The 14,786-nt window shown below is 37.1% G+C and overlaps 1 protein-coding gene across 1 annotated transcript; it reads right to left on the reverse strand.

The window, feature by feature from the left end:
* Window positions 1–2,387: 2,387 nt before the first annotated feature.
* rabl2 (RAB, member of RAS oncogene family-like 2) lies at window positions 2,388–12,766 on the reverse strand. Its single transcript, XM_034025396.3, has 8 exons — window positions 12,570–12,766; window positions 12,193–12,222; window positions 10,804–10,883; window positions 7,215–7,294; window positions 5,615–5,726; window positions 5,172–5,269; window positions 4,563–4,646; window positions 2,388–3,957 (listed from the first exon to the last, which is right to left on the reverse strand). Exons 1-8 carry the CDS (start codon window positions 12,674–12,676, stop codon window positions 3,877–3,879), a joined length of 672 nt encoding a protein of 223 aa, XP_033881287.1. The 5' UTR covers window positions 12,677–12,766; the 3' UTR covers window positions 2,388–3,876.
* Between the last annotated feature and the right edge of the window lie 2,020 nt (window positions 12,767–14,786).

Raw genomic sequence — 14,786 nt, forward strand, 5'->3', positions numbered from 1 at the left:
TCTGCTTAAAGTACATGAGGACCCAAAGTGCAGTTCACGAAATGTAAAAATAATAAACTTGAAAAATCAGTGTCTAACCAAGGTGTCATATTAGAATAATACAAATGATCCTGAATATCTCAGGATATGTTGTATGGTTTTGAGATATTTAATTTATATATAAATCAAATTGATACATGTTCTTGTTGTAAACACTAAATGGATAGCATACATAACTATCTTCAAGACTTAAGATCATAAATAGATATTTTGAATACTGATGGCAATTTGCTTACATTTTGGCACAGGATTTAGTATTTTTGCAGTATCTTTAATACAATTCATAATACAGTGCATTCACCTGTGTTTAGGATATACAATCCAAAATGTTTACCATGCAGTATAAAATGATTGACCATAAATCACAAAACAAATATATTAAAGTAATTTTAGGTAACATGTATCTTAAAATGATGAAGAATCTAAAGTAACTTACAGTAGTTTACACTTGAGATTATAGAAGTTGTGTTTCTGGCTTGCCATGCAGCTCAAGAGTAATGGCTTTGTGTATCTTGAAATATAAAACTGAATTTAATTACTGGAGTAAACAATTTCCTTAATTAAGAGTAAAACAAACAGCACTGGGGTGCAGTAGCAAAAAAACAATAAGAACATGCATGTGGAGAATATCAGGACCAGTGCAGAAAGTAGACAGTTGGCATTTTCTATCATCATTGCCCGGCTTAATGGTAGTAATTAATCTTAAGGATGTTCACATTAAAGAATACATTCCAGTATTCACCAGTGAATTACTTACTTACGGATTGTATAGGATTATATTTTTTTAAACAACTCTAAATTGAAGCAGTCTCTAAAATTGAACTGGCTCGAGTCACCCGACTAATATTGCTAGTTGGGCATCATTACATACCCACATAAAATAGTCAGATAGGCAGAACATGAACTAGTGGTGGTACAAGTAACAGTAGAAAACACTGGCTACTAGATTTTCATCTTCATCAAAATAATGTTTTTTGGTTTTCCTTTACTCCATATAATTTACTTATTTATTATTTTTCATCTAGAAAAAACATTCATGGCGTATTATCAGTGTACCAGTGATCTCCGTCTGTACTCAGGGGGCAATTAACAATCACATGTTAGAACCTAAAAGCCTCCTAGAAAAAAAGCAAGACGGCTGTGCCTAAGCGACTACTTTGATGTGCACAAACCGCTTGTACTGATCGCTCAACAGTAGGACCCTATGCTACGAGATCTGCAAATAGCCTCAGCAGCTACCACACCTACTTAATGTGGTTCCACTTTTAAATCAGGTAGGTGTAGTTTTCAAGTTAACCCAAATTGAGGCTGAAAATGTCATGCCTCCTGTACTGGCAATTACAAGTAGCTGAGGCTACTAACTGAGTGCTTCAAAATATATTTGAATAACACTGCTATAAATCAGCTGTGGGCTTTTAGTGTCTGCAGATCAATTTTAATTTACTTGAAATTTAAAATTCAGTAATAATGAGAACATGCAATCAAATGTAAAAAGTATAAGCTGATGGCATTATCATAAAATGTTGTTTTTAATTGTGGAACTTAACATCTTTTAGGTATTTTCAGAGATTTGGAATCACAACTGCTGAACTGATTAAACATTGCAGGATTGTAATAATGTGATTCAGGCCAAAGCTGTGCAACAGTCATAAAGGCAGGGCAGTAATCAGTCATTCCATAAATGTGTTTCAATGGCCATTAAAAAAAGGAGAAAGGGTGGACATATTAGTTATTTCTCAAAGGAACAGATTTGGGGTTATAGAGGTGCAAATTCAGTCCAAACCTTAAATATGCTTCACAATAATGTGTGTGATGACCGAATGATATACTCCCAGAAATCTAAAAAATAAATAAATGAAAGCAGTCCTAAAGTACACTTGAAGTGTATAATTACAGGCAAAGAATGTCAGACTACCCAGTACTTTACAAATTACTTCAGAGTACCAACTTTTCTGTTAGTGTTCAGCATCACTTGTTGAAAATGGGCAAACACACACAATGTTTATTTTTTAATAAAATATACTTCACACCTTTTTGTAAGATATTATAAGACAATAACATGAATTTGAGGTGTAAGGGAACCCTCTAACTGTGTTGTGATACTTACACCACAGAGATCTATGTTTGTTATATTATTATTATTATTATTATTATTATTATTATTATTATTATTATTATTATTATGTAATAAATTTATAAATAAACTTTCTCAGCTTTTCTTCTTTCTTGTTTCCTGGTTAATATAATTTATTTCAGGCAATGTTGTATTAATTCACTTTTTGGGAGTGAGTTTTTCCCATTTCTTTATTTATTCAGTCTTAGAATATGTGTCTCGTAGTGGTTAACAATATCCCCCAGTTTTCTCAGTTTAATTTTTTCATTTTATTTAAATTTGGGATAGTTACTCACACCAGAAGTGAAATCCTGGAAGTTAAGGGAAACAGCACATTTCATTTCTCACAGAGTAGGTCCACTAAATGCACAAATACAGTTTATTCTGTACCAGTCGAAACTATTTTTCCTACCCAAACCTAGAACATCATGCAAACGAACAATTACATAATAAATTAAACAGCTCACCAATTCCAAACTCACAAAAAAATCTTGTTAAACAAACACTCAAATATAATTGATTGATTACTGTAGTCTCCCAAAGTGTATACTTCTTGGCACTTATAAAAAATATAAATAAAGTAAATTAGTTTCCATAGATCTTTACTGAGGTTTGAATTACATCCATTATTACAGCAACCCACACTTTTTTTTTTTAAATAGCCCATCTTTTATTATTTGTACCATAGAACGTTGATATGGTAATTGGTAAAATAAGCTATATCAAACAATGGCAATACTATATGACAGGAAAAAAGGATTTTAAAATATCCAACAAAATGAATCTTATAGTGATACTTCCGCTTAAAGTAGCATATTAATCCACACGAGGAACACCCTCCAAGATTACATTATGTTTGTACTGACATTCATGAAATGGTGTTTTTACCAATAAAAATGGTACATAGAGGTAATCATTGGCTGCATGGTGAGCTGTTGTTTTATTTGAAAAACAATTTTGGTATTGAACTTGATACAATATACATTCAAGCACACAGTACATTGTTTTGTATGAAACTACAGAGAACAGCAGCAGGTTCAATTTGATCACACACATACATATTGCAAGAATAACATATAATACACAGCACTTTTGTAAATACTACAATATATACAAAAAATAATTTAGCATACAATCCTGAAAATATACATTGAAATTGTGTTGTTTTTCACAGTACAAATTAATAGAAAATGGAATTTCAGGGTTTCAAATAATGGTTTAATATTGGAAAATTGATACAGGAATATATTTAATTAAGGTGAGTATATCTTCACCCTAACTTAAGCACTTTTAAAAGTCTGAGCAACAAAACACTCAAGAATTACCAACCATACTGCAACAGCGAGTATATGCACAGCCTTCACAGTTTTAAATATGACATGATCAAAATAAGTTCTACTACTCAATAAATATAAGAGAATTGTATGCATTTAAAAAAAAAATCTAAACAATAGAGATCACTTACAAATCTGCAGAGAAGTTAATGTATTAACAGGAATATACAAAAAACGTACCCATGTACATGAATGAACACACAAGGTTGTGTCGACTGAACCTAAAAGCTGAAAATAAATGTAGGGCCAGATTCTCAAACCTTTTAGCCCAAAATGTGCGAACTTTATTGGATAAAAAGGAAGAATTGGAGACAAGCGCTATGAGAATCTAGCCCTTTAAATGTCTGGACCTTTGTATTTTTTTTAAATGTAATTAACTTGTAGCTGAAACTAACTGGATTTGGATTTCTCCTCCTTTGAGTTCTCGTCTTCTTTATCAGATAAATCCTCTTTCGTTTCTAGTTCAAAATTCTGCAGTGAAAATAAATTAAAATGCGTAATATTAAATAAACGTTTAGACTGCCCATCGTATCAAATACACACAAAAAAATCATGCCTGCAAGATCACATTTGAATGCAATGTTTCGGTCGCCACTTTGTACTCTACAATCACATTAAATATCATCTCTAGCATTCCTAATCACAGTGTTCCAGTACAATATACAATTGTATGTACACCACTATTATTAAACAGTGCTTTATCATTATAGTTTAGAAAGTATGTCATAGGAAGCTACATGGATGTCTGCTACAGATATTTTCAATAAAACATAACATGTACTCTCCTGTAACACACATATGGATGACATTTTTTAATTAAATAAAACAAACAAATACAAAAATAAATGCAAGCAAGACATGTACCTGCCATTACATATGAAACTTGAAACATTAAAAAATTGGAAACTGAAGAATGTAACATGAACACGGATTTGATTCCACTTCAATATGATGAGCAAAATTAAATACAAATGTTTGTCATCTCTAGAAAGTATATTTACTGTATTATCATGCATATTGTGTACCATATCACAATTATTGCTTTATAATTTAAATACACAATAAGGGCCACTTACCTCTAGTTCACGCATGACTTCATCCATGAAATCACTTGAATTTTGTTTATAGGAAATTGCCAGTTTAATTGCATCTTTAAACAGCTGTGGGGATATTGAGATTATTTAAATAAAATAGCTTTCTTGCTAGTTAATTTTAAAAAGTCCTAATGAAAGCTAAATTACAAACAGACAATACTACATTTCCTTCAGTGCCTAGAAACACCTGGATTTCAAGAACATTTTTGGCTAAACATTGCAGAAATGATCTGAAAACAAGTATGGTGAATAATTTAAAAACAAAATAAAATAAAAACTGTTAGTCTGGTCATCATGAGATATGACATTGTGAAAAAGTAGATCAACCTGTTATGTCAAAAAGGATATCTCAGGAACTATTGTTCATGAGTCAGAGTTCAAAAGAAAGGGTGTTCGTAACCTCTTGATGTGCAGAATATAAAACTCATTTGATTTTGGGGAATTAGTCAAATTTCACTGTACTTTTGTGAAACAATTTCCAACAGAAACACATGGTTGAATTTTCTTTTTTTTATTGGAGTTAATCAAAAGACTTAAGCAGATACCAACGTCAAAAGACATTAATTGTATAGAGTAACATTGCATTCTTACCTTCACTACATTGGTCCCATCTGCTGCTGAGACAAAATACAATGGCAGTCCTTGCTTCTTAGCAAAGTTAAAATTCCTCTGTGTAACCTTCAAATCAGCTAGAATATATATTAAAAAAATTAAAAAAAAACAGTCAGTCAGTGTCCGGTATGATTCATAAACATTTAGCTCTTGCATAAAGATGAAAACTGAGTGGCATTTTGAAAACCCAGGATGACCCCTACCAATCAATGCTATCCTTATTTTTAAGGAAGTCAAACATAATACAGATAAGCAGCATTTGTTCAGTTTCTTTTACTACATATGTAACATATTGTACATAAAATAAATAAAATCCCCAAATAAAGCGAGCTACAGGTCGTACTTTAACAATGAAAAAAATAACTGAATTGTACTCTTCCAAATCCATAATATCCAAGTTAAAAATACAAAGAGGGACTCACCGTCTATTTTATTTGCAACAACTATACAGGGGATCTCTGGACGACATTCTCTCAGTTCTTTGTACCAGTTAGTGAGATTTTTATATGTTACCTTCCTCTGAACATCAAACACCTACAAAAGATATATTACATTAAGCATTATTGTCTGTGGTTGGGACACACTGCAGGTATCAGTGTCACGAATGACCCTAAAACCTTTCTTCCCTTGTACAAGGTGTGAGCACCTTTTTGAGTGAAAGGCGTTATTCCGCAGGGATGTATGGCTCTTCGATAGAACCAACTTAATTTCTGTGGGGTTTTCTTACTGATGATGGAGATGAGAATGCAAACTGATGAGAATCAGCATTTTCAACTAAGAAAGGACAAAAAATACTGAAGAGTCTTTTCATCCAAGGAAAAGAAAGTTCTCCAAGCTGCTGTGTATGTTGTGACATTTTTGTCCAAAATAAATCACCAGATAAAAGTAAGAATGAACATTTCAATTTATTAAAATTAAAGAAACATCTTAGTCAAGTAGACAAATGTGTCCTGTTTTTGTTTTCTGCAAAAACTAAACACGGTGGCATAAAAAAAAAGCACAACTGCCTAAAGTTTAGTGAGAACTTTTGCATGCTTTGTTTTTGACCATTTTCCAGCTCAGGCTCAAAAGATGTTACAGCACAACAAAGCTGAGCCTCGAGAATTTGATCAGAAAGTTTTCCGCGCTTTTTCGACTGCAGGTTTATGTCAGTGCTGAAAACGTAGTCTCCCACAGGCATGTGGAACCAAAAATAATGGCAAAAATGTTACGCTTTGGCACCAGCTTCGCCTTCTTTGAAACTGGGATATTTCTATCCAAATCGGTACTACTGGAAGGTACAGAAGCTCTCCCCCATCTTTTGTAACTCTCACCACAAAGCGATCCATTGAAAGCACCAACAGCTGAGAAAGGAATTTTAGCTGAAGGGGTCAAGTGTGTTAAAGTGTGTATATTTTAGACGGTGGGTGGACTAACTGACAGAGCAGGTGTTACATATCAAAAAACGCCTCTCTCTATATTCTTATCTCAATCAGTACAAGGAACTGTATGATACTAAATATTGTTAGTTTAAAGATTACCTCACATATTTCGGGACTAGAAAATTAGGGAGGACATCATATTAATTTAAAGGAGTAAACTGGACAGTATAACCATATTATTAATTTTAGCAATAGCGGCTGTCTAAAAAGCCAGATGTTTTAAGTTTAATTTAAGACTTATGATGCACGAAGTAGGGAAAAGTTGTAAAAAAGAGAGAGCAAAACAACAGTAAACTATCAGCTCAAAATCTGAAACACCTTCTGCACTGCTGTCTTGAGAAATCTGACTGACTAAGGCATTGAATCTTGGAGAATCTGAACTTAATAAGCATTGGGTAAGCATCTATCTTGCTTCTGTATCTTCCATGTATTGGTGTATGTATTCGTAGTAGGATATATATTTTATTTAGTTATAAGGAGCACATATATTGGCTTCTATTTTAGCCTTGGGTGTTATAACCTCAAACATGATTTCAGTTTTGGTCAGATTTCAGTTTTGATTTCAGTCTCATAATAGGAAATAATGCAGTGCTCTGCTTACCATGATACATGCATGTGCCTTGTGATAATATGAGGGGTGCATGCTCTGAAACCTCTCCTGTCCAGCTGTGTCCCAAAAGTCTAAAAAATGACACAAAAAAAATAGGTAAACAGAAATATTACAAAACAGTTTAACACATGTTCTTTAAAAAAAAGTAAAACCTTTTGCATAACATTAATGAAGTCTGGTTCCCTTTCAATCCGAAGACAACCACCAACCAATACTTTTGGGATATGCCTGCCTAGGTAGGTATTCGCGGAGAATTTTATGTCAAAGCTGCCAATAGCCACCCGTGGAATGACGTCCTCGGTCCCGCCTACCGAGGGAATAAGTAGTCGTTCCGTGGAGCTCACTTCCTCTTTTGCCTCTCACCTATGGTAAGGTACGCTTCTGTGTTACTAGCTAGAGTGTGTTTTTGGAAAAGAGCTCTTCGGAGTCGACTGCAATTCCCTTGCATTAGTGCTGGCTTGTCGCTCTTGTGGAATCAGCGGCTCCATTTTGAGTGTCTTTCTCCTTCTTCTTACGATCTGCTTTGCTTGTGTCGCAGACCGTCTTTTCTCTGGTGTGACTGCTTGTGCAATATTGGTGTGTGAGCGTGTTGTCTTTCAGCCTACACCATCAGGGAGAACACCGTTCCTCTGCCGGGGCTTGGCTTGCCTCCACGTCGTTGAGTGACTCTGACGGCTGTCGTTCACGCAGCTTGGGCAAAAAAAAAACAACCAGTCAGTTAGCCGTGTGTTCCTCCATCCATAGCACCTTGGTGCTTGGTGAGCTTGGTACACACGATACTCGGTGCACGCGATAATCAGTACACAAGGCATTCGCTCAGTGCACACGGTGCACATGGTACATGCTTGTATGTCCTGCAGGGATGGGCGGTGCTTGGGTGTCCAGTATGCCACTTCAGCCCTAGGGGATGAAACGTCCTGCGACATCTGTGCGGCTTTCCAGCCCCAGGTGCTTCGCAGAAGACTTAACAGAGCCATGGCTTCCGAATTATGCCTCCTTTCAGGCACACTGCTCCAGATCTGGTGGTGGTGGCTCGCAGACAGCTATGGCTGTCACAGGCGAGGGTCCCCGATGCAGATAAGATGGCGCAGTTGGATGCGCCGATATCCCCGGGGCATACTTTTGGGCCAGCAGTAGAGGAAATTCTACAGCGCTCTCATCGAGAACAGGAAGCACCTCGGCAAGTGGCTGCGCTGCTTCCTGCCTGTGCTCCGGCGCAGGGCAGGTTCAGCCACTGGCAAGCTCCACAGGCACGCAAAATAACCCGGACGGTCACGATTCCCACAACTTTCAGGGGAGCATATTCGAGTTTTCCGTGCTGACTTTTGGCCTCTCCTTAGCCCCCTGCACCTTTTTGAATTGCGTGGATGCAATCCTAGCTCCCTAGCGGCTGCAAAGGATCAGGGTGTTGAACTACCTGGACAACGGGTTGATCTGTTCCCAGTCGCAGGAAAGAGCAGTGGCCAACACGGCGACAGTGACAAACCATCTAGCGAGACTGGATCTCACTCTCAACGAGGCCAAGAGTCAATTAACACCGCTGCAGTATACGGTCTTCTTGGGTCTCCAGCTGGATCCCCTCATCATGCAAGCCTATCTGTCAGACGACAGAGTACAGGCTATTCAAAACTGTCTGTCCCTGTTTCAACAGGGGTCTACAGTGCAGCTATTGCTGTGTCAAAAATGATTGGTTCTGATGGCCGCAGCCTCATCGGCTATACAACTGGGGTTACTGCGTATGCTCCCCATTCAAGTGTGACTCATTGCCTTTCGCCTACACCTCAAGCGAGACAAACTGTCGGCTGGTGGTATCTCGCTCATGCTGGGAAGCACTACGCTGGTGGAGACAAACCCCCCACCTACGCGAAGGTGTAGCGATGGGGGTGATACACAGCCGTCAAGTGGTGACGACAGATGCATCCTACCTGGGTTGGCCCAAATCGCTTTTATACGTTTTCCCGCCAATAATCTGCTCCCTGCCTTTCTGGAAGAGGTCAGGAGACAGAAAGCAACAGTTCTCCTGGTGGCCCCCAGATGTCTGGTTTTTGAACCTTTGTCAGCTGCTGCAGGGCCAGCCCTGGGAGATCCCGCTGCACGGCGACTCCGCCTAGAAGGGACTCCCTGCCCGAGTGGAGTTTAGACGTGGTACTGGAGACTCTTACTAAGGCCTCGTTTGAGCCTATACATTCCATAGTGCTGAAATATCTCTCTATGAAGTCAGCCTTTTTATTGGCCATCACCTCCGCTAAGCGGGTCAGTGAGCTACAGGCTCTGTCTGTGCACAGTTCCTGTGTATGCACGTCTGGGATAATGGAAACAGGCTATTGTTACACACAAACCCTGCATTCCTACCCAAGGTGATTACGGCTTTCCACTTGAACCAGTCAGTGGAATTAGAGGCTTTCCATCCCCCTCCCTTTGATTCGGAGGAGGATAGGAAACTGAATTCTCTCTGCCCGGTGAGGGCATTGAGAGAGTATATGGATAGGATGAAGGCGCTGCGTCAGTCTGACCAGGTCTTCGTTTGCTATGGCGAAGGGACCCTAGGGCAAGCCCTCTTTGAAACCGCGACTGGATTGTTGACACAGTATCGACTGCCTATAATGAGCCCGACCTACCCCCACTGACTGACATTTGTACTGCGGCTAGCTGGGCTTCTCCGCATACATTCATCAGGTTCTACCGCATCAATGTGGTATCCCTCTATGCCTTCATTAGGCACAAGGGTCCTTGAGGGTGCACGCGTGCTCTCACTGCCTCATGACGTCTCTGGTACATTTTGCCAAAAGTATTGATTGGTGGTCGTCTTCAAATTGAAAGGAAACGCTAGGTTACTTTCCGTAACCCTGGTTCCCTGAAAGAGAAGACAACCAACAAACCTTGCGAGGTCGCATCACTCGCATTCATGGGTTCGATGCAAAAGAGGAAGTGAGCTCTGCAGAACAACTACTTACTCCCTCGGCAGGCGGGACAGAGGACGTCATTCCATGGAGGGGCCTATCGGCAGCTTTGACATAAAATGCTCAGCGAATATCTACCTAAGGCAGGCATATTCCAAAAGTATTGGTTGGTGGTCGTCTTCTCTTTCAGGGAACCAGGGTTACGGTAAGTAACCTAACGTTTTCAATACTGTGATGCTCAGTAGACCACTGCTGTGAAAACTCATCAGCTTTGCAGAAAGAATCTCAAGGCTGTCAAGCTTTAAATGTGTGATCACATCAGAATTAAAAACGTACAATTATTATTATTATTATTTGTTTATTTAGCAGACGCCTTTATCCAAGGCGACTTACAGAGACTAGGGTGTGTGAACTATGCATCAGCTGCAGAGTCACTTACAATTACGACTCACCTGAAAGACGGAGCACAAGGAGGTTAAGTGACTTGCTCAGGGTCACACAGTGAGTCAGTGGCTGAGGTGGGATTTGAACCGGGGACCTTCTGGTTACAAGCCCTTTTCTTTAACCACTGGACCACACAGCCTCCTCCACAATACAAACAATTAATAAAAAAAACTGAACACCTTGTTCAGAAATGACTACATCACAGATCACATGCTACAAAATAATACCATACCTACCAACTAAAACGGTTTTGTCATTGATAGTGGTGGTATACTTGTAAAGTGTCAGCGCGTAGGTAGAGAGCTGCTGAGGGCGACTGAAATGCATGTTAAGGATTACATTTAAACATTATAAGGTTTTAGGCTACATGTTGTTAGTTGCACTGAAATGTATAATGCTGTTTAAAAATATATATAATAAAACCTGACTAAACAGACTGTATGGCCTTAAACAGGCTGCAGAGCTCAGTGTTTGAGATCCTTGTCTCTTGGTGAACATGCTGCTGTATTAAGCTTATTTGCATATTCCAAGTTAATAATATAAGACACTTGCTCAGGGCATATTTATGTACATCACTGCTGACTGAAATTTTTAAGGGTTACAACAAATGGACAAAAGGGAAGGCAGTTCACTGCATATTTAGCATGGGCTTGATGCACACATTGCTGGCACATGATTATTTTATTATATTATTTTAAAAAAACTTAAATGGCTGACCTAGAAATAACTTTCTGTATTGCCATAGGGACCACCCTCCTCAAGAGATGGACACAAATACAATTTTGCCAAACTGTATACAATACTGTAGATACTGTAGTTAACTGATAATTGACATAGAAAACCACAGTTTTTTTGTTTGTTTTTTTTTTGGGGGGGGGGGGTACGTTCAATTATTTGCTATATATGTAAACTGACTAAATACCATTAGTGAGTGTACATAAAATGTGCCATATTTATATGTAGACGGATACATTTTACTTTTTTTTTCCAGACTTATTAAAAAAAAATTTAAAAGGCTTCATGACATATTAACAGCACAAGCGTGTACTGTATTTACTATCCCTTTTGAGTTCCTGGGTGCTGAAGGGAGGCAATTTCTGGCCTGATGTCCACATTGGGGCCTCATACTCAGTAACTAATGACCTTGTGACACTGACAATGCATATATAGTTTTTGTCGTTGTTAGATAACCTGGAGAAGGCGATCATTACAGGGGTTCAGGAGTTCTTGCAAGTACAGTACAATATGGCCTTTTTACTGCCGTCGTCTCTTTTTTTTATATATAATGCCTTCGTCGCATTGCCAACCAGTCACCAATACGCTGACACATTACTAGAAGAGCAGTTGTGTGTGTATTGAGTATTAAGAAGAGATCTTGAATACTTTGGAAGGACTGACCTCTCAAACATGGCTCCTTTTCAGTGCTTGTTTTTTGAGAGGTGGGGACCACACATTTGATGTGGAATGATCCTTAATATTTTATTTTATGCACTGATATCGGACTTCAGGCCTTGTAACTGGGTCTCACTTTTATCCCTTTCACACAAAAAATAAATCATGCTCAAACATGAGCCACACATTTTGAGACATGTTTATGTTCACCACGTCATTCATAAAAAGGATACTATCCGTCCATCAGGAATCTCTCCATTAGTCTGAAAGATAAACACAAATAAAATGAATGAATGAATGAATGAATGAATGAATGAATGCTCAATAGGGTAATCCACTTAAGTGTGTTACTATAGTAACCATACAACAGTATTAAAAGACAATGTCAAAAACCTTGTGTCTGCCAAATAACTAAAGTTTATTGAGGACCAACTGAAATTTCTTAACTTGATCTATGGTGGACTAAGAATTAATGTCTTCACAAATCTTCAAAACTCTTGAGAGTTTAACTGACTTGAGCTGTACATATTCTAACACTTCCATTCAGCACTTGGCAAAATATTAAACAACAAAAAAATATAATTAACCATTCTTTTTTTTATTTACTCACTTTGATTTTCCAACAGCGCTGTCTCCCAAGCATATGATTTTAACTTGTTCATCTGCATCATATTTGTCCTGGTCCAGATCAGAAAGATTTGTAGCATCCCCTGCCATGCCGCGATACTGTCTGTACTTGAAAACTTGTTGTATCAAATTAAGCGTTTCCTTAGATCGCACTGACGAATAAACTAGTCTATAAAAAAAGCATTATGAACAGACTTAATTACGACCGACAACGCTTGTTAAAAAAAAAAAAAAAAAACATACAATTGAATCCTACTGCTCGAGTCACTTTCTCACTGAAGCTTGTTATAATCGCTGCTGTATTTTAATATTCACTTATATTAGACCGCTAAGATTGAATGACATTTCTCTTTTTATTATTATTATTATTATTATTGACAGATATGTGCTCTATTTACAGTATATTTAATTTTACGACGCTAACTCATTCCATCCCTGCCTTCTAAGCTCTTCAATCAGTTTCTATGCAACAGACGCTACAGAAGGACCCTACACCGGAAACAGTTGGTCGTCTATTCTATTGCCGAATGGGCCTTCTCATCTCGAGGGCAGGGGTTATTTAGTGCAGTATGAAACGCGCAATTTATTTTTGTATAGCTGTTCAAAATTCAAGTGGGTTTTAAATAGGTTAACAAATCACAGCTATCTGATGTGGTTTAATTTAACTGTATAATTGTAACCCTAATAGCTTCTTGTTCACCCAAACAGCAGAATTTTACTCACATCGCAATGTATGCTGGAACTTGTAGTCCTTAAAAAAACGAGACAGGAATGTTTGAGAGAAGTAAAAGGTACCAGAAGCGAGTCAAAAAATAAATAATAATAATAATAATAATAATAATAATAATAATAATAATAATAATAATAATAACATAAAAGCCTGGACTGCCAAGTGAACATGGAGATATAAGGTGTCAACCGTATGTAGAACTTTACAGTGACACTGAGGCAGTATATTCAGACTGATTATTATTATTATTATTATTATTATTATTATTATTATTATTATTATTATTATTATTGTTATTATTATTATATTTAAAAAAAATATAAGGACAAAAAATGTCATTTACTTTGATTTTCTAATTTAATTTAGTAATAAATTGTTTTGTAGAAACTACAGTATAGCACAATAATCTTTGTTGTAGGTCTACTAGCATCTGTAGGTCAAAACATAATTTAATTAAGGCCCCCTTTTTAAATTTAGATTTTCTTTTGAACCTGCATTATTGAATTTGTACAAAACAATATGCTCCTGCCTCACATTTCTAAACATAGCCTGATCCATTAAACAGATAATTCAAAAAATAAAGTTTTTAGCTGGTCATTCTGGTTCAGGAGATTTGGTGCTGGCTAAGGAGTTGGTTATGTGGTCCAAGAAAAAATCAAATTCCCCATACTGTAGCCTAAGTTCTAAATGTAGTTGTTTGTACCTGGCATGTTATTTACCTGTTGGGAGCCCAGTAAGTGGCCAGTGTAAATATTTGTTCCAGCTATTTGCTAGTCACCAGCTATTTCTGGAGTTTTCAGTAGAGGAGTAGATTATGGATGTTTCTGGAATAGTAACACAATTAAGAATTGTAGGATCCATCAAACCTCCAGTTAGTGACAGTGCTTATAACTAATAATTTGCCTGTTTGCCTATTTCCATCTATATATCTATATATATCTATATATATATATATAGATAGATAGATAGATTTGTCTTAAAACCTTTGTTTCAGTCTGATGGGCCAAATAAACTAAAGTAAATAGTAAGACACAGTTGTTCAGAAAATATTTTTATTTAAATGGCTTAATTGTATATTGTGTGATGTAAAACATTGACCATACAATGTGACTTTATTTCATCATTTGACCTGGATGACAGAAACCCACAAAGACATAATAACTGAAACACTGGGAAATGGTACCCTTAGAGATTAAGGGAGTGCATTTTAAATATAAACAGTGACAGACACTGTAGAATGTTTTTGCCCTAAATCTGTATTTCTACCATATTTTATTCTGTGTATGTTGTTAATAAGGGTTCAATAAACTTCCATGGGGGATATACCACCGGGATTTCTATAGAGTAAAATATATAGGACCATATTCAACCATGATTGTAAACTACACAAAAGAAAAGTAAGAAAAATCTATTAAAATGGCATTTGAAGACGTATTACTGGAGGTATTACTGCAACACAGGATAATGGTA

The sequence above is a fragment of the Acipenser ruthenus genome, chromosome 7 (genome assembly GCF_902713425.1).
Source record: "Acipenser ruthenus chromosome 7, fAciRut3.2 maternal haplotype, whole genome shotgun sequence".
Taxonomy (NCBI): Eukaryota; Metazoa; Chordata; class Actinopteri; order Acipenseriformes; family Acipenseridae; genus Acipenser; species Acipenser ruthenus.